Raw genomic sequence first — 26,314 nt, 5'->3', positions numbered from 1 at the left:
AAAATGATCCAAGTTGGGAACGTTAATAATATTTGGTCGAGAATGTTGAGTACAAATAATAGGAGAGTGTGCTCGAAAGCGGGGTAAGTAGGGAACAGTCTCGTTTTAACGAATAACTCTTCGAAACTGTCGATATAGAATGATCCAAGTTGAGAATGTTAATAGTATTTGGTCGAGAACATTGAACGCGAATAATGTGCGATGGTTGTTCTAGAAAGCGGGGTAGGTAGCAAACGAATCTTTCTTAGCTGAAGAAATAAAAATTTGTGTTATTACAAACGAGCTTTCTTGCGTTATCAATGATATTAGATGTAGATGTAACAAGTTTATACTTGAGATCATTTTGGATATTGTCGATGAACAATAATCTACATAAGCTTAGTACTCTGTCATAAACCATCACTACTTTCAACCACACCTACAATTGCAAACTTATAAAAATGCGTAAAATGCAATTTACCATATTGATCTACGCCATGTATTTTTATTTTAATTTCTTGCACAGGTCTCTCATGTTATTCGAACTATTCGACCAGATAATTTTCAGTTATATAGTTACAAAAATAGTCACCGCTTCATCTACGAATCAGAGCGTAAAATGCAAATTACGAACTGAAACTCCGTAATAAACTTTCGTTATTTCTAATCAAACCTATCATATACTTATTAGAATACAAATTACCAAATTAATCTCTACGATAAACTTTCGCTCTTTTCAATCGCATCTATATTGTGATTTAAATACTAATACTATTAACATATGCAATCTACCAAATTACAATAACAATCTCCACTATAAACTTTCACTATTTTCAACCACACCTACAATTATTAAAATAGTCCCTGTCTATGAACCAGAGCGATCCGTGTAAAATGGAAATTACCGAATTCATCTCCACTTTTATTGTGTGTGTGTGGGGTGGGGGGTGAGGGGGGGGGGGCAAACTTGTGCATTTTAAAAAAAAAGCACTTTGTCATACGTGTAGATTTCTAGAAATTTTATTTCCTTCGACTCGATCTTTGGAATATGTATTGGGTGTGTTACTGTAACCAAGCTTTTTCTGTATTACATATATTTATAATGAGTTATAATATTATGTATATATAGGTAACCTTCTCTTCCTAATATTTATATTCGAGCCTTTCACGTACATAAATGTCTACATATACGTACGAATTATATCTATGTATTATATTGGGTTTGTCGAAAAGTCATTTCGTTTTCCAAAATGAAGAATACATAATTTAATAAAATGTTTATACGCCTTAAAAAAATCGTGGATGGACGTGTGCGTTCCATTTCCGTTTCCCGTGACGCGTACGGACGATCGTGGAGACGAAGAGCCTCGTAAATTATTCGAGAACCGACGACGCGCGTTGATCTCTACAAGGGCGATTTAATGAAAACGTTTTTAATCGCGTATCCGGAAAAACACGTGACGCTTCCTGTCCCGTGGCTACGCCCCCGGTAACATTCGGGGAGATGATGTCACGGACGAGTGCGATGAAACGAGCATTTTTGGCTTAGGAAACGGCCCGATTTTCCCGCGGGGCACTCGAGCCGACAAAAGGCGTTCCTTTTCAGTGAAACGCTGCGACACGAAGCGGCAGCCGTGACTAAGAAAGTCAAAGTATAAGAGTGATCTCACTGCAGCACTGTGCGTGGGTGACCGACATCCCGGACCCACACGCGTGTTCACGAGCACCTGCGTGTCGTCGTAACAATCCTCGGACGATTATCAACCGGGGAACCGAGTAATGCGACGACGATCCGGCTCGGAAAATCGAACGATTCCCTTCTGGAGCGGATTGAGCGCGAGGGACGTCCACACGGGCACTGAAGACACTAGAGATCCTGGGGCCCTGGTCAAGCGAAGATCACCGGGCCCTTGTGGTATTATTTTAATATAATTAAAAAATTTTCTGGTGTTACTGTGGGGAATGGGGTACTTTAAAGACTGAACACGACTGAATTATAATTGTAATTTTTTTAGAAATTAAATAATGCCAGAGAGTTGTTTTCGAGACATAGTCCACACTCATAGCTAATAGGGGACTTTAAGGACTGAACACGACTGAATTATAATTGTAATTTTTTTAGAAATTAAATAATGCCAGAGAGTTATTTTTGAACCATGGTCCACACTCATAGCTAATGGGGGACTTTAAGGATTGAACACGACTGAATCGTAATTGTAATTTTTTTAGAAATTAAATAATATCAGAGAGTTATTTTCGAGACATAGTTTACACTCATAGCTAATGGGGGACTTTAAGGACTGAACACGACTGAATCGTAATTGTAATTTTTTTAGGAATTAGATAATATCAGAGAGTTATTTTTCAGCCATAGTCCACACTCATAGCTTTCTCTGGTGGAATATGTTTGGAGTACTCAAAGGATTAAGAATATATTGTTTTTAGGAAATTGTAGTTTAGGAAATTTTCGATTTTGTTCGTATAGTTTTTAAGTCGAATTTATTCCAAGAGTAGTACAGTTTGAAAAGTAGGTTAGGCTTTTGTAAAATTTGAAAGTAACAATATGTGCCGGGGGGCCTCAAGTGTAGGGCCCCGGGACAAGTGACGAAGCAAAAAACGAATTTACACACTGTAGAAAGGAAAATTGAAGTTTTTGGCGAGTGTAGATTTAGGAAAAATTTTGTTTTTGGGTTGTGGAAGCTAGAATGTATAATTTGAGTCGTTTTTTTTTTATCCTTGACAAGCTGAACATGTTACTCATGTTTGGAGGGTCCGTGGGACCCCAAACCCCATTTCTCGAAACGGTACCTCAACAATACTCGAGAACCTTGTTAGGAATAAAGTTTTCGAAGATTTTGCTCGAGTACAAGAAATTACAACGATGAAGAAAAAATAATGGGGGGAGGGGAGAGAGGGGGCACTGAAGTACACTTATGGTAAAAAAAGAAAAAAAATCGCACAGGTAGATTTGGAGAAAACTTTGTACTCTTCGGTATGATCCTCAGAACATGTAATTTCAATCATTCCTTTGTCAGTCATATCTGGAGGACTCGTGAGTTTTTGCAGGAAACCAGTCCCCCATTTCTAGTACCTAACCTCAAAGCTTCTCAAGTACCTCGTTAGCAAGAATATTTTGGCTCGATCTTTGATAAAATTTTCTCATATTTTGTGAGAAAAAGAGACAAATACAAACGATCACAGCAATCGAGGAAAAATCACGAGGGGTACACATACTTGCTCATTGTAAAAAAAAAAAAAAAACACTTTGTCATACATGCAGATTTCTAGAAATTTTATTTTCTTCGACTCGATCTTCTGAATATGTAATATCAATCGTTTCTCTGGACTTCAACAATGTCACCCGTATCTGAAGGGCTGGTGAGTCTCTATAGGGAATCCATTCCCCATTTCTAGTACCTAACCTCAAAACTTCTCGAGTACCTCGTTAACAAAAATATTTTCACTCAATCTCTAACCAAATTTTCTCATATTTTGTGAGAAAAGAAAGACAAAAGCGATCACAGCGATCGAGGAAAAGTTATTTGGGGGGGGGGGGGGCAGACAAACTTGTGTATTTTAAATAAAAAAGCACTTTGTCATACGTGTAGATTTCTAGAAATTTTAATTTCTTCGACTCGATCTTCGGAATATGTATTGGGTTGTTCGGAAAGTCATTTCGTTTTCCAAAATGAAGAATATATAATTTGATAAAACGTTTATACACCCTAAAAAAATCGTGTTTCATTTTCACCGAAAAAAAAAACGAAATGTCTTTCCGAACAACCCAATAATCGTTCCTCTGGACTTCAACAGTGTCACCCGTATCTGGAGTGCTGGTGAGTGTCTACAGGAACTTCGTTCCCCATTTCTGGGAACCCCAAAGTTTCTCGAGAGCCTCGTTAGCGACGACTGCTTTGATTCGATCAACGCCCGACACGTGATCCACTTTATTACACTGGGCGAACATTTTGTACAGGTCGCGGGTGCGATCAAAGAAAAATTCGTGACGCGTGCGCGTCTCACGCGCGCTTCAAAGACGTCAAACGCGCCGCGCGTCTCGCGTAAACCAAACATTTACTCGTCGCTCTGGAATCGGGGGGAATAACCGTCGATAGCGTTTTTCTCGAAACTCGATCCGCGACCTCTCCCGTCGACACTGCCTCTCGAAGATGGATCGAACGGGGATGAAATTGTAACCCACTCTAACAAAGCCAAGAAACGATCCCTAATGTGCACGTGACTTCTCACCTACGATCGCTCTCGCAATCAGTCATTCCTTCCAGTAAACATCGTGTCATGAGTGCGAACCCTGCGTCACCCTATACACCATGATCTCTGGTACAGTGATAGTTAAGAGATAAGTTCTCAAGGCACTTACTCTTCTCATTGTTTCATGAAGTTAGAAATACGAGTTCTCAACATTGAGAACACTTTTTATCCAAAAGACTGAGTGTACAATGGAAGAACATTTTAAAATGAATTCGTTGAACATCGTGGTGACCACTGGTGATCATCACTTGAAATTACAATCCTCTAACAGTAGAACACTCGACAGATTCGTCGTGGTAATCACTGGTGATCATCACTTCAAACTATACTCCTCTAACACTAGAACTAGCAAAAGATTCGTCATAGTGATCACTGGTGATCATCCCTTTAAACTACACTCCTCTAACACTAGAACTAGCAAAAGATTCGTCATAGTGATCACTGGTGATCATCCCTTCAAACTACACTCCTCTAACACTAGAACTAACGACAGATTCGTCATGGTGATCACTGGTGATCATCCCTTCAAACTACAATTCTCTAACACTAGAGTTCTCAACAGATTTGTCGTGGTGATCACTGGTAATCATCCCTTCAAACTACACTCCTCTAACACTAGAACCCTCGACAGATTCGTCATGATGATCACTGGTGATCATCCCTTCAAACTACACTCCTCCAACACTAGAACTACCGACAGATTTCGGAATATTAAAGTATACTTCGTAAGTATTTAAAGAAAAAAAAAAACAATTAACGAAGAAAAGGAAGAATTTATAAAATTGATTGCGTGTGTAGAATAGAAGAAGTCACAACGTCTCCAGAAACCAAGCTGTGAAATTTAACGCAAATTTCATTACGAATGCAGTTGCAACAAGTCGTTTCACCGGTTGGTAAATTTAGCATTAAAGCAATTACAAGGAATGTATACTAATATTTGTAAACATTTAGATAACCTTTATCAGCAATACCATAAACTAACTACCTATAAACTAACCACCTATTGAATATTTCTACTTTCCAACCTACACTTGGGTACAACGTCACTTTGAACAAGTATCGAGGGTATCTTCAAACATGGAAGACCGGTGTGACAGTCGACTTGTTAAGAGGGTCGGTGGCTAATAAAATCTCAGAATAGTCCGTCGTTCTTTACAAACGCGAATTGAACATTTTTTCACACAGGACCCCTGTATTTTCTCGCGACCTTGTTACCCGAGGCTCGTGGTGGGAATTTTCGAGTGGTCGATTATCTCGAATTTTGGGGTGTCGATACCCCGGTTCGGAGAGTTCGGTACCAAGGTGCTTCGAGGTACTTAACCGTGAGTTTCGGCGAAAAGGCCAGGGCCAGGTCCGGAAATAGACTTTTATCGTGTTTTCGGAAGCAGCGACGCTCGGGAGGGGTTGATGGCAGGAGGTGGATGCCGGTTGTAAATCAGCGTTTAGTGCGTTCAAAAACGAGAGCGATAGGCGGCTGGATTTAAAATAGACGCTCGAGTACGCACACGCGCGCAATGGCGAGATAGGCACCGCTTAAATCGCGCGAAACTAAAGAAACGGGCAGAAACCGGGTGGACTTTCCGCGCCTCGTCATTCGATATTCCGTTGTGAAAATCGAGAACTCGCGGTCGCGCCAATTCGCGGCGTCGCTCGACCGTGCAAACGCGACGCGAATCGCGGGACGATCGCCTCCTGCCCGTTCATCGGACGACTTTTGCGCGGAAAGTTTCGAAATTTTTGGAAATTATTTCTTATTATTATCATATAGATGGAAATGTTTCTTTCTTTAGAATTAATTCCAGGTATTATTATATTTATGGAAATTAATTTTGATTATTATTATATGTATGGAAATATTTCTTTCTTTAGAATTAATTATTATTATGGAATATAATACTTATAAGTATATTTATGGGATGTAATTTTAATTATTATTATATATATGGAAATATTTGTTTCTTTAGAATTAATTCCAAGTATTATATTTATGGGAATTAATTTTAATTATTATTATATATATGGAAATATTTGTTTCTTTAGAATTAATTCCAAGTATTATTATATTTGTGGGAATTAATTTTAATTATTATTATATATATGTAAATATTTGTTTCTTTAGAATTAATTCCAAGTATTATATTTATGGAAATTAATTTTGATTATTATTATATATATGGAAAAGTTTGTTTCTTTAGAATTAACACCAAGTATTATTATATTTATAGGAATTAATTTTAATCATTATTATATATATATATGGAAAAATTTGTTTCTTTAGAATTAATTCCAAGTATTATTAAATTTATGGAAATTAATTTTGATTATTATTATATACATAGAAATGTTTCTTTCTTTAGAATTAACACCAAGTATTATTATATTATACTTACGGAAATTAATTTTAATTATTATTGCATATATGGAAATGTTTCTTTCTTTAGAATTAACACCAAGTATTATTATACTTATGAAAATTTATTTTAATTATTATTATATATATGGAAAAGTTTGTTTCTTTAGAATTAACACCAAGTACTATTATATTTACGAGAATTAATTCAACTCAGAATTAATATTAATTGTTATTACATTTATGGGAACATTTCTACTTAGAATTCACTCCAATTATTACTATATTCATGGGAATTAATTTCATTTAGATTCAAGTTTAATTATCTCACAGGACGATTAACATTTCCCTCGCTGGATAATTGTTGGTAAATCGACACTCGTGAATATTTAAAGAACTATTAAACAATCTATATATATTCGGTGTCATTCTTCATTCGTGCATCTAGAATAACATTAATAACTCTCGAACAATGAAGAGGTTACTTAACCTCGGCTCCGTGGAATATTCCCGAATGGAAATTCGAAAATCGAAATCGTCTCGCAACTTTGAAATATGACGACCGACCGAAGGAAGAATCTATCCACGGACACGGGAAATTTTCCACGCAGGAATTTAATCCTCACCGGTTCTAAGTATAGCACATAGGCAGGTGTGCTCCTCGGAGAAAATTTACGCAATCGTGACCAGTCCTAGAAACAACAAGACTTGGTATTTTTGAAATCTATGCGAAAAGTGTCATTAAGGACCAAGTGATCGAAAAACTAGTGCGCGTGTAATGACTACGAAAAATAATTTTCAAAGTTCTCCATACGGGAAGAACACCAACGAATATGGATGTTGGCGATACGCGAACGAGTTAACGCGCCCAGCGACGCGTTACTCGCGACGCTCGCGCGGTGATACACGAACCATATGGGAAGACAAACGCGAGGAGATATCGTCTGCGTTTCGTGTAATCTGTTCTGGCAGTGCGTTCTCGCGGACGGCGATGACTATCTTGGAGAGCCATGGACAGTGACGTGAGTCGCGCGTGCACGCCGCTATTTACAACTGTCTCGAGAAGTATTGCGACAACGGGAGCCACGATCTGCATATTGACGAGGAACGTGTCCATGATTCCGCGTGACGCGTGACTTCCTAGTGGAGCACCTCGGGAAGATTGCCCTTGAAAGGGGTACAGATTCTCCGATCGGAATTCTTGAACAATGATTATCTAGTGTAGCATGCTGGGAAGATTGCTTTCGAAACAAATACAGATTTTTAGATTGGAATTTTTGGACAATGATTTTCTAGTGTAGCATGCTGGAAAGATTGCTTTCGAAGGAAATAGAGATTCTGATCGGAATTTTTGAACAATGATTTTCTAGTGTAGCATTCTGGAAAAATTGCTTTCGAAGGGAATATAGATTTTCAGATCGGAATTTTTGAACAATGATTTTCTAGTGTAGGAAACTGAAAAGATTGCTTTCGAAAGAAATACAGATTTTCAAATTGGAATTTTTGAATAACGATTTTCTAGTGTGGAATGCTGGAAAGATTGCTTTCGAAGGAAATGGAGACTCTAATCAGAATTTTCGGACAACGATTTTCTAGTGTAGGAAACTGAAAAGATTGCTTTCGAAGGAAATACAGATTTTCAAATTGGAATTTTTGAATAACGATTTTCTAATGTAGCATTCTGAAAAGATTGCTATCGAAGGAAATAGAGACTCTGATCGGAATTTTTGGACAACGATTTTCTAGTGTAGCATTCTGGAAAGATTGCTTTTGAAGGAAGTACAGATTTTCGTATTGAAATTTTTGGACAACAATTTTCTAGTGTAGCATTCTGGAAAGATTGCTTCTGATGGAAATACAGATTTTCGTATTGAAATTTTTGGACAACAATTTTCTAGTGTAGCATTCTGGAAAGATTGCTTCTGATGGAAATACAGATTTTCGTATTGAAATTTTTGGACAACAATTTTCTAGTGTAGCATGCTGGAAAGATTGCTTCCGAAACAAATACAAATTTTTGGATCATAATTTTTAAATAACGATTTTCTAGTGTAGCATTTTAGAAAAATTGCTTCCGTAGAAAATTTAGATTCGCTGATCAGAATTTTTAGACGACGATTTCCTAATGTATCATTCTGGAAAGATTGCTTCCAAAGTAAATATAAATTCCCCGATCGGAATTCTTGCAGTCATTTTCTAATGTAAAACTTAAGTGAATACAACTTCCTTGATCAGAATTCTGGGACAACAATTTCCTAGTGTAGCATGCCAGAGAGATTGCTCTTGAAGGGAGTACAAATTACACGATGAAAATTTCTGTGAAATAATTTCCTACTGGAGTGATCCCTAAACAGAAGTTTTAGAAAATGATCACTTACTGAGGTATACCGAAAATATTTCCTCCGCAAAGATATCGAATTCGAAGACTAGTATTTTTAAAAAATAATTATTTCACTTTCGTTCAAGACACTATATCTCGCTAATCAACGATCAATTACAAAATACAATATACATATATATCTTACAAAAGAAAATTTCATACACGGTAGAAATCTTTCGGATGCGTTCTTTGCATCTACGTACAGTACATCGAAGGAGATAGTTCGGGGTGGGGTAGCTCGCGCGATTTTCGAAAGTAGAGTTCCGCGCAATCCGTACGCGATAAACCGTGGAACACGGCGCAACAGGTGTTCCAGCTTCAACTGGAATCGAAGCCAGTGGCTCGGCGAACTGGTCCACGATCGAGATCAACATCCAAACGGGTGTGCATTGTTCGCGTTAACTTTGTCGATCATCGTGTCAACCGTACCTGAATGACACGTATACATCGAACCCCAAGTAACTTTCTACACAAACCTCGTTAAAAGTCTCGCGTGAAACTGCACCGAAACTGAACGTCGTACAGCGACAAATCTAACCTACAAAATCGACACGACAAGAAAAAAAACAGGGAATAACGATCGTGTACAGATTAAATTAAATTTTTCCTATCCTTACTAAAAAAAAAAACAATTTTGTAGCTACAAGACACCGATTAAATAAAATAATTCGACATTCATTTCCATTTGGTTTTCTCTTTTCTGCTCGATCGAATAAAAAATTCTATCCCTATTACGAATCACCAATTAAAATTCAACATCTCTCCTTATCCCTTGTTTCTTCGTCTGAGTCGTACGGAGAAATTTTCTCAGTATCCACACTAGCAGACAGCCGAAAACACCGATAGACGCGTTCTCCATTCGAGAAGCCGAGGATCGGCTGGTTGATCCTACTTTACCTATGGTAGCAGCTATCGAGACCTCTCCCACGCGCACGGGGGACAATCTCGAGGCATCGAGCACGTTCACGGCTGTTACTATACGCGATGTGTCCTGAATCGAATCAACCGGTCTGGGGTAGACAGAGCGCGGCGCACCACCACTGTTCTTCCAACGCTTACGACGGCCCGCGTTCCTCGCGGAGTTGCACAGACACACGGCTTTCCCCGTATCGTCCCACGCACTCACTCGCGCCCTGAAGAGCTTGCGTAATCGAACGACGTCAACCCCGTGAATCGTTGATAGATAAAGATATATAGTATATATACATATATATGTAAGTACGTATAAACATACATATATCGTGTCTACGTATATGTAGAAGGTACGAGTATCGAACGCGCGAGTAGACAGGTGGCAAAGAGAACGCGCGTCGACGGTCGCGTTGAAAAGGCAAAAACGATACTCGCGCGCCGCGACGCTGCTCGCCGCTGGCCCTGCACTGGCGCGTATTGCCCCGTAGCACGTGCACGGGCGACGCGGCGTGGCGCGGCGTGGCGCGGCGCGGCGCGACGCGTTCCTCCGACCCGCCAGGAGGAGCCGCGCGATGCAGCCGAGCGGTCGGCGCGGCGGCTCGTAGCCAGCTCGCTCGGGAATGACTCACGGGTTCTGGGCGCGCGCGAGGACGCCAGCACACGCCGTACGGCGTCGGTGTGCCGCCGCGTTGCTGCGTGACTCGGGTTTCGAAGCAATTGCTGGCCCAATCGGAGCCAGCTCGGGGCTACCGGTTTTACGCGCCACGCCGAGCCACGCTGAGCCGCGCCACGCTGTTTCGAACGGGATGGCTCGTTGTCCGGCCGAACGGAGACTACGAGGAGGGTTCGGACACTGAACGAGAGGCTGGGAAGATTATTACTTGGGTGTCGATGAGAGAGTTGTTTCTTTAGAGAATTATTTTATGTTTACTTCTTTGGAGTGATGGTGGTGTGGAAGAAGAAATATTGGTTGTGTGAATTGTGAGGACTTTGGGAAAAATTGTCAAGATTGTTGGGTAAAGGTGTCTTTGCCATGGATGATGTTGTAGCTTGAAATTGGGAAGATTATTCCTTGGGTGTCGATGAGGGAATTGTTTTTTTCCTTTTTGAGAAAATTATTTTATGTTTACTTTTTGGAGCAATCGTGATGTAGAAAAAGTATTGTTGGTTGTGTGAATTGTAAGGACTTTGGGATAATTTTCAAGGTTGTATAAAGGTGTCTTTGCGTGGTGAATGTTGTTGCTTGCAACTGGGAAGACGATTCCTTGGGTGTCGATGAGGGAGTTGTTTTTTTAGAAAATTAGTTTATGTTTACTTTTTTGGAGCAATGGTGATATGAAACAAGAAATATTGGTTGTGTCAATTGTGCAGACTTTGGAAAAAAATTGTCAGGGTTGTGTAAATGTGCCTTTGCCATGGATGATGTTGTTGCTTGAGATTGGGAAGATTATTTCTTGGGTGTCGATGAGGGAGTTGTTTCTTTAGAAAATTATTTTATTGTTACTTTTTGGAGCAATCATAATGTAAAAAAAGTATTGTTAGTTGTGTGAATTGTAAGAACTTTGGGATAATTTACAAGGTTGTGTAAAGGTGCCTTCGTCATGGAGGATGTTGTTGCTTGAGACTGGGAAGATTATTCCTTGGGTAGAACAAGAAATATTGGTTGTTACAGTTTGTGGAAAGATGACAGAGTTTAATGTGGGAGACTTTGAGAAAAATTGTCAAGGTTGTTGTGTAAAAGTGCCTTCACCATAGACAATGTTGTTGCTTGAAACTAGGAAAAATATTCCTTAGGTGTCGATGGAGTTTGACGAATCTTTTTTTTTTTGGAAAGTAATTTTATTTTTATCTTTTGGAACAGTGGTGCCGTGGAACAAAAAATATTGTGAATTATTATGGAATAAAGCTTTGAAAAAAATTATCAAGGTTGTTGTGTAAAGGTGCCCTTATATGAACAATTTTGTTGCTTGAGCCTGAGAAGATGATTGCTTGGGCATCGATAGGGTTAGGGTTGTCCTTTTTTGGAAAGTGATTTTATTTTTATTTTTACGTGAAACGAAAAATATTGGTCGTGTGAATTATTATGAGATGAAGCTTTGGGAAAATATTATCAAAGTTATTATATAAAGATGTCCACACGCGGAAAATATTGTTGCTTAAGGGTTTGAACACTTAACGAGAAGCTGAGAAGATGATTCCTTGAGTGCTGTTCATGTTACGGGAGTTTCTTTAGAAGATGATTTTATTTTAATATTCTTCAGGAATGGTGATGTAGAACAAGAAATACTGGTTGTGTAAAATTGTTATGCTTTGTGAAAAAATGACCAAGTTTAATGTGTAAAAATGTGGAAAAAAATGAACAAAGTTATTGTGTAATGATACCCTTACATGGAAGGTGTTGTTGCACTTAACATAGAGTAGGCGAAATTACGAGAAATTCGAAAAAAAAGATTTTACTCTTATCGTAGAGGAATCTTTATTTCTGAAGCAACAGTTACATCAAACTTTGAATTTTGATTGTGGGATGGGAAGAAGAAGAATTACTGAACTAAGAAGTTCACTGTATAAAACTTTGGGAAAAAATTATGAAGGTTATTGTATAAATATATTGTATATACCTTTACATGGACAATGTTGTCACGTTTACAAAGTAAACGAAGTTACGAGCAATTCGAAGAGAAAGATTTTGCTCTTATCGTAGAGGAATCTTTATTTCTGAAGCAACAGTTACATCAAACTTTGAATTTTGATTGTGGGATGGGAAGAAGAAGAATTACTGAACTAAGAAGTTCACTGTATAAAACTTTGGGAAAAAATTATGAAGGTTATTGTATAAATATATTGTATATACCTTTACATGGACAATGTTGTCACGTTTACAAAGTAAACGAAGTTACGAGCAATTCGAAGAGAAGGATTTTGCTCTTATCGTAGAGGAATCTTTATTTCTGAAGCAACAGTTACATCAAACTTTGAATTTTGATTGTGGGATGGGAAGAAGAAGAATTACTGAACTAAGAAGTTCACTGTATAAAACTTTGGGAAAAAATTACGAAGGTTATTGTATAAATATATTGTATATACCTTTACATGGATGATGTTGTCGCGTTTAACACAAAGTAGGCGGAATTACGAGAAATTCGAAGAAAAAGATTTTACTCTTATCGTAGAGAGCAATTTTGAATATTGTCAATAATATCCACCGTCTGTGGTCGATATCGTAGATCGGTGCAGTGTATTGAAACAATCAAAAAGCGTTTGATGTTATCGAAGCCTTGTCAATATACTGAGACGCGTGTAGGCGTCGTATTGCGCAATATACTAAGAATATATCGTGTATATATCGTATGTATATCGTAGGAGGAGAGATATTGGTAATGTTATCTCAATAATATTGAACCGTTCTTGTTAAACGTCTGTGAATATTATTGATCGTGTGTTTGGTACCTTGAATGCAACATTGTTCGAATAATCGAATAATCCAAAGCTTTTGTACCACCGTAACGATAAAAGGAAAACAAAAATACATTTGCAAGACATATATATATACACAAAAATCTCAAAGTTATGCTACGAAAAATAAACAAGTTTCAGAAGAAAGAGTTACAAACTTCTCACACTTTTTAAAAAGTTAAAATTTTTATTTAATTGATTTATATTAAATTAAACATTAGTTCACGATATACCAATCTATATTTTTAAATTTTTTCACTCGATAAATTTTTATTCTAGATTTCTAGATTATTACTATATTTTACAATTTTCCTCGCTCGATAGATTTTTGTGTTCCACACTTCGAAGGATTCCAATTTTTATATTTCGTAATTTGCAACTTTACGACACTTTTCGGAAAATTTATTTCTACTCACAATCCACCGATCTACTACTCTGTATATTTTGCTCAAAAACCAATTGATTTTTATCGATCCGGCATTGAAAATTTGCACACTAGATGGCAAAAGGTTGTTGATAATGTAGTATATTTTACAATTTTCCTCGCTCGATAGATTTCTGTTCAACCCTTCGAAGGATTCCAATTTTTATATTTCGTAATTTGCAACTTGACGACACTTTTCGGAAAAATTAAATTTTTTCCACTCACAGTCCACCGATTCAATTTAATTATATTTTAAAATCGTTCTACATTTCCCTTCAAGAATCCATTACCATGGGTTTCAAATTTTCGTATTTTGTATTCTTCTCGTATTTTCGGCGTTACACGAAAGATCATCGTTTTGAAAAGTCGGCAGTTTCGCGCGCTCGCGCGCAAGGATCTCGAGCAACGAAAGCGAGAGAGATCGCGCGCCCCGCCGCGAGTGCATATCGAATTAGGGCTCGACGATTCTGGGCTAATGGTACACGCGTAATCCGGTCGCAGGCTGGAAAGCCATTCGCGTCTGCGGCGCGCGCACATGCTGGGCATTTAAGAGGCCTCGCGCGACCGCCTTCGGTAATAAGCGCGCACGCGCGCGCGTGTGTGTGTAGCCCCGTGTTTGCCTCGGATTTCGCGACAGGTTGCCTCGGCGAACTCGCGTAACACAAGGAGCTTACGCGCGCTCCGAGCGCGTTTACACGCGCCCCGACTACGAGGGAAGAAGCTCGCGCGACGAAACTCGAACGTTTACGCTGAACCGAGGTACGGTGTCGATTTGTACAACAAAGCGGGGCACGGTTGAGCCTCGATTCCGATTTTAATTTCGAGTGGCCAGAAAACAACGAACGTATTCTTTCGCATTGATTCGCGAAATACAACTGAAAAGTAAGGTTGTTTTTTCTTTGAAATTTTTAGGAATGAAATTTTCACGATGTGTAAAAGAATTTAATATTCTTGTTTGTATTTTCTGATTACTATAGACGAAATCAATGACGTTGGAGGAACCGGTGGTCGCTTGCGAGTCAGACCGTCGCCATTTTGTCCCCTTGTATCCAATATGCACAGAGAAAATTTCCTTCTGAAGCTTATTATATATTCTATTTATAATAAAACTTTCGTTTTGATACAACTTGTGGTATTGTTATAAAAAATTCGAAAGCAGACGTCCCGAGTACTATCTCCACTGCGGTCGAGACCATCGCCATTTTGTTCTCCCGTACCTAATACACGCACAAAAAATTCCCTCGTGAAGCTCATCAGGTGTTCTATTTATAATAAAATTTTCATTTCGATTCAACTTGTAAAATTGTTACAAAAAATTCGAAAGCAGACGTCCCGAGTACTGTCTCCACTGCGATCGAGACCATCGCCATTTTGTTCCCCATGGTCAATGCACACGCAGAAAATTCCCTCGTAAAGCTCATCACATGTGGTATCAATAATACAATTTTCATTTGGATCCAATTTATAATATTGTTACAAAAAATTCGAAAGCAGACGTTCCAAATACTGCCCCCACTGCGATCGAGACCATCGCCATTTTGTTCCTCGTGGTCAATGCACGCGCAGAAAATTCCCTCTCGAAGTTCATCACATGTTCTGTTTATAATAAAATTTTCATTTCGATCCAACTTATAAAATTGTTACAAAAAATTCGAAAGCAAACGTCCCGAATACTACCCCCACTGCGATCGAGACCATCGCCATTTTGTTCCCCCGTGGTCAATGCACGCGCAGAAAATTCCCTCTCAAAGCTCATCACATGTTCCATTTATGATACAATTTTCGCTTGAATCGGTCCCGTGGTATCGTCGCAAAAAATTCGAAGGCATTGCGCGAGGAACGAAAACGAAGATCGTCGCGTGGAGGAACACCGAGGAGAGACTAAGCGAGGAAACAAAAAGCCTTGATCCACGAGAGTGGCTGAAACTCGCGGTTGCAGATTAAGACGATCCATCATCGACACCGGGATCTATGTTAATCTTGTCGCTGCAGTGCTCGAAGGCTTTCGAACGCCTACGTTCCGGTGAGTCTAGACCGTGTCGAACTTAGACCAACCTGAACCGTGCTAAGCCCAGATTGCGCTGGATCTAGGGTACGCGAGAGCCTGGTCTGGACTTAGCACACCGTAGACCTTCTCGAGTGCCAATGGTCGAACGATATACCACGGTTCGATGTCCGTGGCCACGACGTTCGTCGATGTTTGGAAACTAATGAAGCCACAAGTAGGGCCACGTGCTTCTCGATCGCTTTGAAAGCGATACGTTCGTAAAATCTGCGAAGTCAGCGTAATTTAACGGCAAACGCTCTTACGCTACCGCGCCGCTAATCGACTCTAAATGGTAGCCACGGATCAAGGGGATTTCCCGGTATCTCGAGTGGAGGAACATTCGGAATCTTTTCTTTTTTTTTTCCGCGAAAAATACGCGACCTGCCACACTGAAACTTTTCGTATCGATTGATACACTTGTCGAGACACGGTGTGAATTTTCTCGTGTAATTTATTCACGATAATAAACAAGTTATCAACAATACACCCGGTACCGGTTAAAATTCCGGAAAGACGTTCGGAGAAACCATGATTCCATTTTACGATCAAAAATTGGCATACTGCCCCGGGTATATACAGAGGGTACACGGTTCCAGTTCGAATTGTATTCATCGAATAGTCGAACAGCATTCGAAGTTCATTCACTGAATATTGGAATTGTATTCACCGAATAGTCGAATAGTATTCGAATTCTATTCACTGAATATTCGAATTGTATTCACCGAAGAGTCGAATAGTATTCGAATTGTATTCACCGAAGAGTCGAATAGTATTCGAATTGTATTCACCGAAGGGTCGAATAGTATTTACTCTATGAAGCCACAAGTCGAATAGTATTCAGTCTATGAAGCCACAAGTCGAATAGTATTCAGTCTATGAAGCCACAAGTTGAATAGTATTCAGTCTATTCACTGAATACTCGAATTCTATTCACCGAGTACTCGAATTGCACTCACCAAGTATTCGAATATTACTCGAATTATATTCACATATTCATGTATACTACACAACTGGTATTCACCAAGTGCAATCACATGTGATTGCACAGGTTGCTCGCGACGAGAGACGTTCGGTTTACTTCCGACGGTGTTTGGCAACTGATAAATCTATAAATATAGAGCACGTGCTCCATCGACTCGGGGAGGTACGGAGAGATAGATAAACAGCTGCTCGCGCTAGATTATCCGTTGCGCTGGTAAATCGCACGCTGAATTTACCGTAATTCGCATCGAGCTCCCGTAAATCGATAGGAAAGTTTATCGCGCGCTAACCGTGACGTCCGCCCGATCTCACGCACCGAAAGACAATCGAAAATACGCCGTTGACGCGCAACCCGTTCGCCTTTATTGCGTAAATTATCGACGCCCATAGGCGTAGACGCTGCGCCTCGACAAACGGAGGCGCGGTCGCGTATACTTCCATAAAAATGGAATTTCTAACGATCTCCGTTTCGTTTCCCATCGCGATCGATCGAAGCTCCACGTGAGCAATTTCTGAAAAAAAAAAAAATAAGGACAGTGTATTCCCAAAGGACCCTGTACTCATCCTGGAACCATTTTTCACTTTCTTGGGGGATATACTCTTCGATATAATGATATTGGAATAATTTATACCGAGTCTCTTTATTGAAAAGGAACTTACGTATGTTGTTGGAATTACTTTTTATGTGTGATTTTAATATGTAAATTGTGTATAGTAAACTTTTTATATGTAACTATAATAGGAGTAACTTTAATGTGTGAATTGTATACAGTAAACTTTTTATATGCAGCTATAGCATGTGTACCTTTTTATATGTAATTTGTTTATTCTTTGATATGTAAATTTCTTCTACGTTAAAAGATCAGATTGCGGAAACGATTGAATTGTCGAAGAAACTTTCAACGGTTGTAGTTCCAGATAAAATTATATTTATTAGTTAAAATACGATCTGATGTATTTAATAAAATATATTTAAATATATTATATCGATCGTTTCTTCTACGAATCCTACTTGGTAATACCTTTTGAACCCTTAATTACTACGAATGTGTTAATGTCAGAAACTTACTATTTAATTACATTAATTGTTTAACGTTACTTATTTGCGCTAATTAAACGAGTGTACCAAATTAGCAACTACTAACAACTACTTAACCAGCAATCACATATGATTGCATTTGGTGAATACGAGTTGTGTAGTATTCGAGTACTTGATGAATATAATTCGAGTATTCAGTGAATAGAATTTGAATACTATTTGATTATTCGGTGAATACAATTCGAGTATTCAGTGAACACAATTCGAATACTATTCGACTATTCGATGAATACAATTCGAGTATTCAGTGAATAGACTTCGAAAACTAAGCGACTATTCGGTGAATACAATTCGAGTATTCAGTGAATAGAATTCGAATACTATTCGGTGAATACAATTCGAGTATTCAGTGAATAGAATTCGAATACTATTCGACTATTCGGTGAATACAATTTTGAGTATTCAGTGAATATAATTTGAATACTATTCGACTATTCGATGAATACAATTCGAACTGGAACCGTGTACCCTCTGTATATACTCGGGGATTCTCGTACCAGTGAAATAAATATTAGTATTGTTATTATCTCTTCTCGGAAAGGCGAATCGACCGGAATGTAGAGCGAATCCACGGCTGGAAATGAAATCGCGTCGTCCGGTATACAAACCCATTTCGTAACGCTTTCCTCGTGAATGGAGACCGTTGAGGCAGCGAGAAATCTGAGCGATACCGATCGGGGGACGCGGATTTTAATTATCTAAATTTATCGCGAGCAAGCAAGCGGATACCACCGGCGAGCATCCACGCTCGCACATGTCAACGATTTATTTTTGAAGCGAGCTATGTCCGCTACCGCCTCCGAAATAATTGTAACAGTGTCTCTAGCGGACGGCCCTGTTTTTACAACCTGACGAGCCTAATTCGACGCGGCTAGGCGCGCGGTTAGGGAAAGAAAAACGACACTCACGAGGGGGAACCACGAGCCGGAAAAATAATTAAAATTCCGCTTCGTTTGCACGGGCCTTTTTACGACGACTGGAAATCGCCGGTTCGAATTAAATCGAACCCAACGTTATGAAAAAAGAGAAACAGATGTAATTTTGTTGAAATTGCGACTTCATTCTGAAAAAACGAAGACAACCAACTGATGCAACCGAGACGATGTAATTCTGATTCGATCTTTCTTAATTATGATTGATTACGAGAACTTAATTATGATTAACTCGAAAATCTACACGAAGACCTACAGTATCTTATGCCTCTAGATGATCTAAGAGACGTCATTCGTAATATTATTACTCATAGACAAAGAATTGGTTATGACAGAGGCTACTGACGACTCACAGTCGTCCTGTATCTTCCCAAAACACCCTAAATAACCAAACACATCGTCAAATCCACGATTGGAGCGAATTTTACTCGCGGACCGATGCGACTGGAGAAAAAATACTCGATAACTCGACTTTGACTTTATGTTACCACCTAAAGACAAAGAAATAATTATGTCGAAAGCTACCAGCGACATGTCTTCTATCCCTACACGATCCAAAAGACTACATAACCAAAAATAATGTTATCTCTACTAAATTTTGTTCCCGGACCGATGTGACTGGAAAAGACCCGACTCAATGACTCGACTTCCGACGCTGGATTGTCACGTACAGAGAGGATCTCTGTCCCCAACAACTTGGTCACTCCATCCAAACGGTTCAAGATTGGAACAGTTAGAGAAACACTGCCGGAAATGGTCGAGGAACCGTCCCTCCCACGCAACGGAACATGCAATTGAATTCGAGGGGCCCAGATATAGACAAGTAGATCGTAACGACGTCACGCGCGAGCGTACCCAGGTAGCTAACAGTCCTTTCAGTCTTGTTTGGGTAGCTTCGAACGGCTTTAGGTGGCATAACTGTGAATCCATCCTCTCCGAGGCTATAAATGCAACAGGCAGCACGACGCTGTCCCAACCTTTCTCCTCGAGGCTGCGCGATGCTGGAAGGAGCGACGGGGCCCCTCCCCCGCGGCACCGTGCCCCGCCAATTAATTCGTTATTACCGCATTGCTGGCCCGTAAGTCACGGAGGGTAATTACCGACCGGTAATTTCACCGCTGCTCAGTTACGCTTCGGATAATGGATACGCCGTGGAGGCTTTCGGGCAACAGTTCCAGCACTATCCAACGATTCGGTCACGCCGATCGGACACCGATCTTTTCTCTCTCACTCGCTTCGGATCGTGTCCTCGATCCTCGCGCAAATTCACCGCCGCCGAACATCAAGTTTCACACTCCGATCGCGGTTGTTTTCTTTTGTAATGTATTCCACTTCGGGGGGAGTCCAGAGACTACTCGTAGAATTCTACTGTAATCGAATACGAGTCAAATAGTATTCGAGTATTTGGGGAATAGTGAGTTGAGTAGTATTCGAATATTTGGTGAGTACAATTCGAGTAGTATTCGGATATTTGGTGAATGGAATTCGAGTAGTGTTCGAATACTTGGCGAGTACAATTCGAGTATTCGGTGAATAGAATTCGAATACTTGGTGAGTGCAATTCGAACATTCGGTGAATAGAATTCGAATACTTGGTGAGTGCAATTCGAGTATTCGGTGAATAGAATTCGAATACTTGGTGAGTGCAATTCGAGTATTCGGTGAATAGAATTCGAATACTATTCGAGTACTTAGTGAATACGAGTTGAGTAGTATTCGAATACTTGGTGAGTACAATTCGAGTATTCAGTGAATACAATTCGAATACTATTCGACTATTCAGTGAGTACAATTCGAGTATTCGGTGAATACAATTCGAATACTATTCGAGTACAGCCACCAGAGTAAAATTTGACGCGGATTTTTACGTTTTGCATCTAGGAAGGAACTCTCGTCCGAATATTCGCATTGATTTTGTATCGAGTACTAGAATAAAACACAGACGATAATTTTATAGGTTCTGCTACCACTATTCTACGCGGTGAAACTAAATTTTCTCTGTATTCAAATATTCTAATTTTACAATCTTTCGGACTATATTAAAATAAATTTTATTTCAAACTTTTCTCGATCGCATTAAAATAATTTTTGCTTCGAGAATTGTTCTCGAGTACATTAAAATATTTCAATTTTAAAATCTTCTCAGGTACACCGAAATATTTTAATCTCTACCAAACAGAATCCATAATAGTAATCCGTTTTTTTGTCGTTGTAATCGATACCAAAATAGTAAATAAATAAACACTAAGTAAACGAGCTAATATTCCGATAAAAGCTCACACTACTTTTTCATCTTGGCATGTACTTAGAGCGATATAAGAAGCCTGGAGTAACTTAACTCATACTTTGTATACCGAACGTGCCGAACGAGGACCTGACAAGTAAAAAGACCGAATGTCTAAAAAAGTGACCTTCTTGTTCGGATATTGAAAGATTACTTCGTCTAAGGACGAAACGGATTAAATTTTCGTTTTCACAGGAGGAGGAGGAGAAGCAAGAGGAGAGGAGAACTATTCTTCTGCGTCGCCGCTAATCAAAGGCCAGAAAATTACGCGTTTCCTGTCCTTCGAGCTAATGGACGGGGATAATTATTCCGAGCAAGCAACCCGATATCCTGATTAGGGGACCCACGACGATCGATATAATGCATTAGACGGTGTACAGCTAATTGAGAAGCGATGGGATCTCATCGATCACTCGAGCGGATCGCGGACGAGTGTCAACAGACGCGGAGAGAAACGAAGACTTCGAGAGCATCGAAGCGTGTCGGTGTTATCTGAATAACACCAACTGACAAAGACAAGTGACAACCTGACTCCCTCCCCACGCCCCCCATCCGTCTTCCTCTTTCGAATATCGTCAATGTTCACGGGAGCTCGTCTCACTTTTATCCTCACGAAACTTTTAACGTGGTTACGAGTGCAAAGTTGTGCTTTTCCTTGACAAGGAAGACACATATCATAGAGAAATCACGCTCTTATAGGTGATAGAAGTAATAAAAAAAAGTTGTCTCACGTTTTCGAAAATTTGAAAGCTCAACTCCGCGGAACTTTCAGCGCGATCGTGAACAGAAAAGTACGCTTTTATCCGCCAGAGAAAACTTATATCGTAGAGAAGTCACGCTCTTATAGGTGATAGAAGTAAAAAAAAAAAGTTGTCTCGCGGTTTCGAAAATATGAAAGCTCAACTCCGCGGAACTTTCAGCGCGATCGGGAATAGAAAAGTGCGCTTTTATTCGCCAGAGAGAACTTATATCGTAGAGAACTCTTAAAGTAGATACGAATGTAAATAATCGTTTCGCGTTTTCTAAAGTTTCTAAATCTCATCTCTGCGAAACTTTCAGTGCGATTATGGACAGAAAATTACGTTTTTGTTTGCCAGAAAGAACTCACATCGTAGAAAACTCTTTATAAGGCCACGAATGTGAAATCATGTTGCATTTTCGAAAGCTTACCTCCATGGGACATTCCGTGGAATCAAGAAACACAAAGTTACACTTATTCGTCCAAGAGAACTCACATCGTAGAGAACTCTTAAACGAGATACGAATGTAAATAATCGTTTCACGTTTTCCAAAGTTTTAAAATCTCATCTTCGCGGAACTTTCAGAGCGATTATGAACCGAAAAGTGCGTTTTCACTCGCCAGAGAGAACTCACATCGTGGAGAACTCTTAAAGAAGACACGAATGCAAAAAAAATCGTCTCGCACTTTCCAAAGTTTTAAAGTCTCATCTTCGCGGAACCTTTCAGAGCGATTATGAACGGAAAAATACGTTTTCACTCGTCAGAGAGAACTCTTATCGTGGAGAACTCTTAAAGGAGATACGAATGCAAAAAAAAAAATCGTCTCGCGTTTTCGAATGCTTCGTAAGCTTACCTCCACGTGTGCGGCGAAAATCCTGAACACGTTTCCCCGCACTGCAAACAGGGTTGGCCCTCTTCGAAGTCCGTGATCACGACACCCTGAAAACGAAGAAAAAAACGCGACTTTAATCGACTGTATCTTCGTACCGCGCATCTCTGCGACAAAAGGACCCACGGATCGAGGCGAAGCGTTCGATAGGGAATGAAATCGTCCCGGGTCGCGATATCGGGTTCGCGTTAATTGCAAAACGGTGAAAGGTCTGGATCATCCTCGCAAATGTCAATCGCCGAAGGCGCCGGATTCGATGAATCCTTGATTCGACCTAACGGAGCTCTCCGGTTCTTCCAGTTACATTAGAACGTCGATCGACCGAAATGTTGATCTCAGGGTACCTGATCATGAGAAGGTGAATCCCGATGTACTCTTAACGCGTTCTATCTAGTTCACAATAGAACAATAGTTCTCTTAATCTTACGCAAATAATTTTTTCCTCACTTTTAGGTTCGAAACAAAATACGAACTGTATTTACAATATTTGTATTTATAACAAATACACATTTATAACAAATACACATTTATTGTAAAAGGACCTAACCATTCTCGCTAACAAAAATGATTTTTTCACTCATATTTTAAATACATTTTCCTTCAACTACGTTTATTAAACACTAAAAAAAATGATCAAGTTCATCAAGTCTCTCAACTTTTTTCAATCAATTAAAACTACTCTACCTCCCAACTTAATAGACAAATACCCGGTGAATATTCTAGAAACAATTTTCCCTTCATTTCCAAGTGAAAAAGAAATCTTCTTAGAAACAGTACCCAAAAGAACCTAAGACAAAAATTTACATACCATGAAACTGAACTCACGAACTACTAATCTAAACTACTAATTTACTAACAATTAATTTTTCAAGTACAAAACGTCTCTCAATGTTTCCCCCTGACTTGATCCTTCTTCCAAAAAAAAAACAAAATTCCCCAACAGTTCCCCAATAATTCCCTCCCACCATCGATACATCGAGACGCAATGGAACAAGGGAATAGTATCGAGGAAAAGTCATCGTCATCGTTTCGCGCGTTCGTCACGCGTTCGTAATTACCCGCGAAGCGGGACAAGGTCGCAGCGAGGTGTCCGCCTCGCAATTGGGAAAAAGTTTTTAATTGCACGACAGATTGGCGAAGCGCTCCCGGTGTTTCCGAGCAGGCTTCGAAACACGCTCGCTTCCTCCTTGAGCCACGCTCGCGTCTTCCGAGGGTCACTCGGTGACATTTCGACGGCTCGAGTCGCGATACGAAACGCCGTCTCTCGTCGCGCTCACGACCGGTGATAAAAGGAAACAAACCATCGAGGATGGAAAGCTCTCGAGGCGCGTTGGATGCGTTCAAGAACCTTCCGGCCGTGTCGTATATGGTTGGTACGCCCACGTGGCCGCGGCACGGCACCGCCGGCATCGCCAAATATCGTGTAGACGGTGTACAAGCGCGATGGGAAATATTGTAAGCCGATGTGTCTCTAGCTGTCTATATATAGCCATCCTGAATAACGATCTCCCGGGCGAGCGCGCCGAGCGAGTCTAATTAACATATTTTTCGTCCTGAGTCACGAGTGAAAGGACCGGGCAACCGTGCGGTTTTTTCCTCGCCACGGGCCCTGGCTGATCGCCAGAAAAACCACGCGGTTTGTCCTTTAACGTAAATTATCCGCGCGAGCGGTACGCGCCTTCGCGACAGGTATTTTAATTTCGATTCGAATCGCGCGGAATTTCTCGCGGTTTCCACGAGATAAGAATACGCGTGACTACGTCGCTCCGGGAGACACTCGCCCGAGAAACTTACGAGAGTTTTCATTGTTTTATATCGTGGACCAGGTGGAACGATTCTACGTCAGAATTTTAAATTCGAGGGATCGATGATATATCGAATAATTATTAATGAGTGATTTATTTTTGGGATATTCTTTTTTTTAGTAAATATGGAATGTTTGGGTTATTAGTGGAGTAGTTTAGGTATTATGGAGGTTCATTTTTTTAAGGAATGCAGTTTGATGATTAATAGAAGAGATTGTTTCAGTAATGGAGAAGTATTGTAGAGAAATTATTGCGAATTTTTTTTGGAAGGAAATAAATAATTTATTATTGGAATATTTTTTTTTAGTAATTATGGAATGTTTGTGGTATTAGTGGGGTAGAGGAAGAATTGTTTTGTAAGGAAATTTAAGTTATGTGACAAAGGTTTATTTTTGTAAGGATTGCAGTTTGATGATTAATAAAAGAGATTGTTCCAGGAATGGAGAAATATTATAGAGAAGTTATTGCAAATTTTTTTTGAAAGAAAATAAATAATTTATTCTTGGAATATTCTTTTTTTAGTAATTATCATTTTTGTAAAGAATGCAATTTGATGATTAATAGAAGAAATTGTTCGAGGAATGGAGAAATATTGTAGAGAAATTATTGCAAATTTTTTTTGAAAGAAAATAAATAATTTATTCTTGGAATATTCTTTTTTTAGTAATTATCATTTTTGTAAGGAATGCAATTTGATGATTAATAGAAGAAATTGTTCGAGGAATGGAGAAATATTGTAGAGAAGTTATTGCAAATTTTTTTTGGAAGAAAATAAATAATTTATTCTTGGAATATTCTTTTTTTAGTAATTATCATTTTTGTAAAGAATGCAGTTTGATGATTAATAGAAGAGATTGTTCCAAGAACGAAAAAATATTGTAGAGAAGTTATTGCAAATTTTTTTGGAAGAAAATAAAATCAATGGAGTGAAAATCATCTGTTTTGATAATGATCGATGTTATTGATAGGGAATTTTTGGCATCGATATATTTACAGTGAGTAACGTTTGGTGATGAATAAAATAGAATATTCCAAGAAGAGAAATATTATTAGGAATTTTTCTACAAGGAAAAAAAATTAATAGAGCGAAGATAATTGTACCGTTTTAATACGTTCACATCATCATTGTACCCCGTTCACGAATATATAGTCTGACGTCTTTAATAATGTTCGGCTCTACTTGTGGAGAATTTTTGTTAATAGATTTACAACGAATAACAGTGGATAATTACTAAACAACGATATTCCAAGAATAGAGAAATAATGAAAAACTTTTCTCCAAAAAAATAAAATCAATGGAGCAATTAAAAATTAATACGTTTACATCATTATTGCTTTCCACTTGCGAATGTAAGTTATTAACAACGATCTCTACAATGTTACCTATAGCAAAATTTCTGAACAACGTTACCTATAGCAAAATTTCGATACTGATGCATTACTAAAGCAACAGCTTTCGATAGTTGCTAAAAAAAAATATTCCAAGAATAGAGAAATAATTAAAAAATGTTTCTCCAAGAAAATAAAATAATGGATTAATTTTCGTTGAAATAATTTGCGTTGGAATAATTTGCGTTTACAAATTAATACGTTTACATCATAATTGCGTTTCACTTATGAATAGAGATCGTTGTTAACAACGTTACCTACACTAAAATTTCTAAATAACGTTACCTATAGCAAAATTTCTAAATAACATTACCTATATAAAAATTTCTGAATAACCTTACCTGTAACAAAATTTCTAAATAACGTTATCTATAACAAAA

The 26,314-nt window shown here is 39.0% G+C and overlaps 1 protein-coding gene across 3 annotated transcripts in view; it reads right to left on the bottom strand.

The window, feature by feature from the left end:
* The window catches only part of Lmpt (four and a half LIM domains protein limpet), a 226,708-nt gene that overhangs the window by 128,587 nt on the left and 71,807 nt on the right, over positions 1-26,314 (bottom strand). For all 3 annotated transcript variants that reach the window (XM_076321165.1, XM_076321174.1, XM_076321124.1), the window contains exon 2: positions 22,705-22,790. In XM_076321165.1, the coding sequence (XP_076177280.1) occupies positions 22,705-22,790 (86 nt within the window). The remainder of the gene's footprint in view (positions 1-22,704; positions 22,791-26,314) is intronic.

This window comes from Ptiloglossa arizonensis, chromosome 1 (genome assembly GCF_051014685.1).
Source record: "Ptiloglossa arizonensis isolate GNS036 chromosome 1, iyPtiAriz1_principal, whole genome shotgun sequence".
NCBI lineage: Eukaryota > Metazoa > Arthropoda > Insecta > Hymenoptera > Colletidae > Ptiloglossa > Ptiloglossa arizonensis.
The sequence above is the reverse complement of the archived record's forward strand: the minus strand, read 5'-3'. Positions and strand labels throughout refer to the sequence as shown.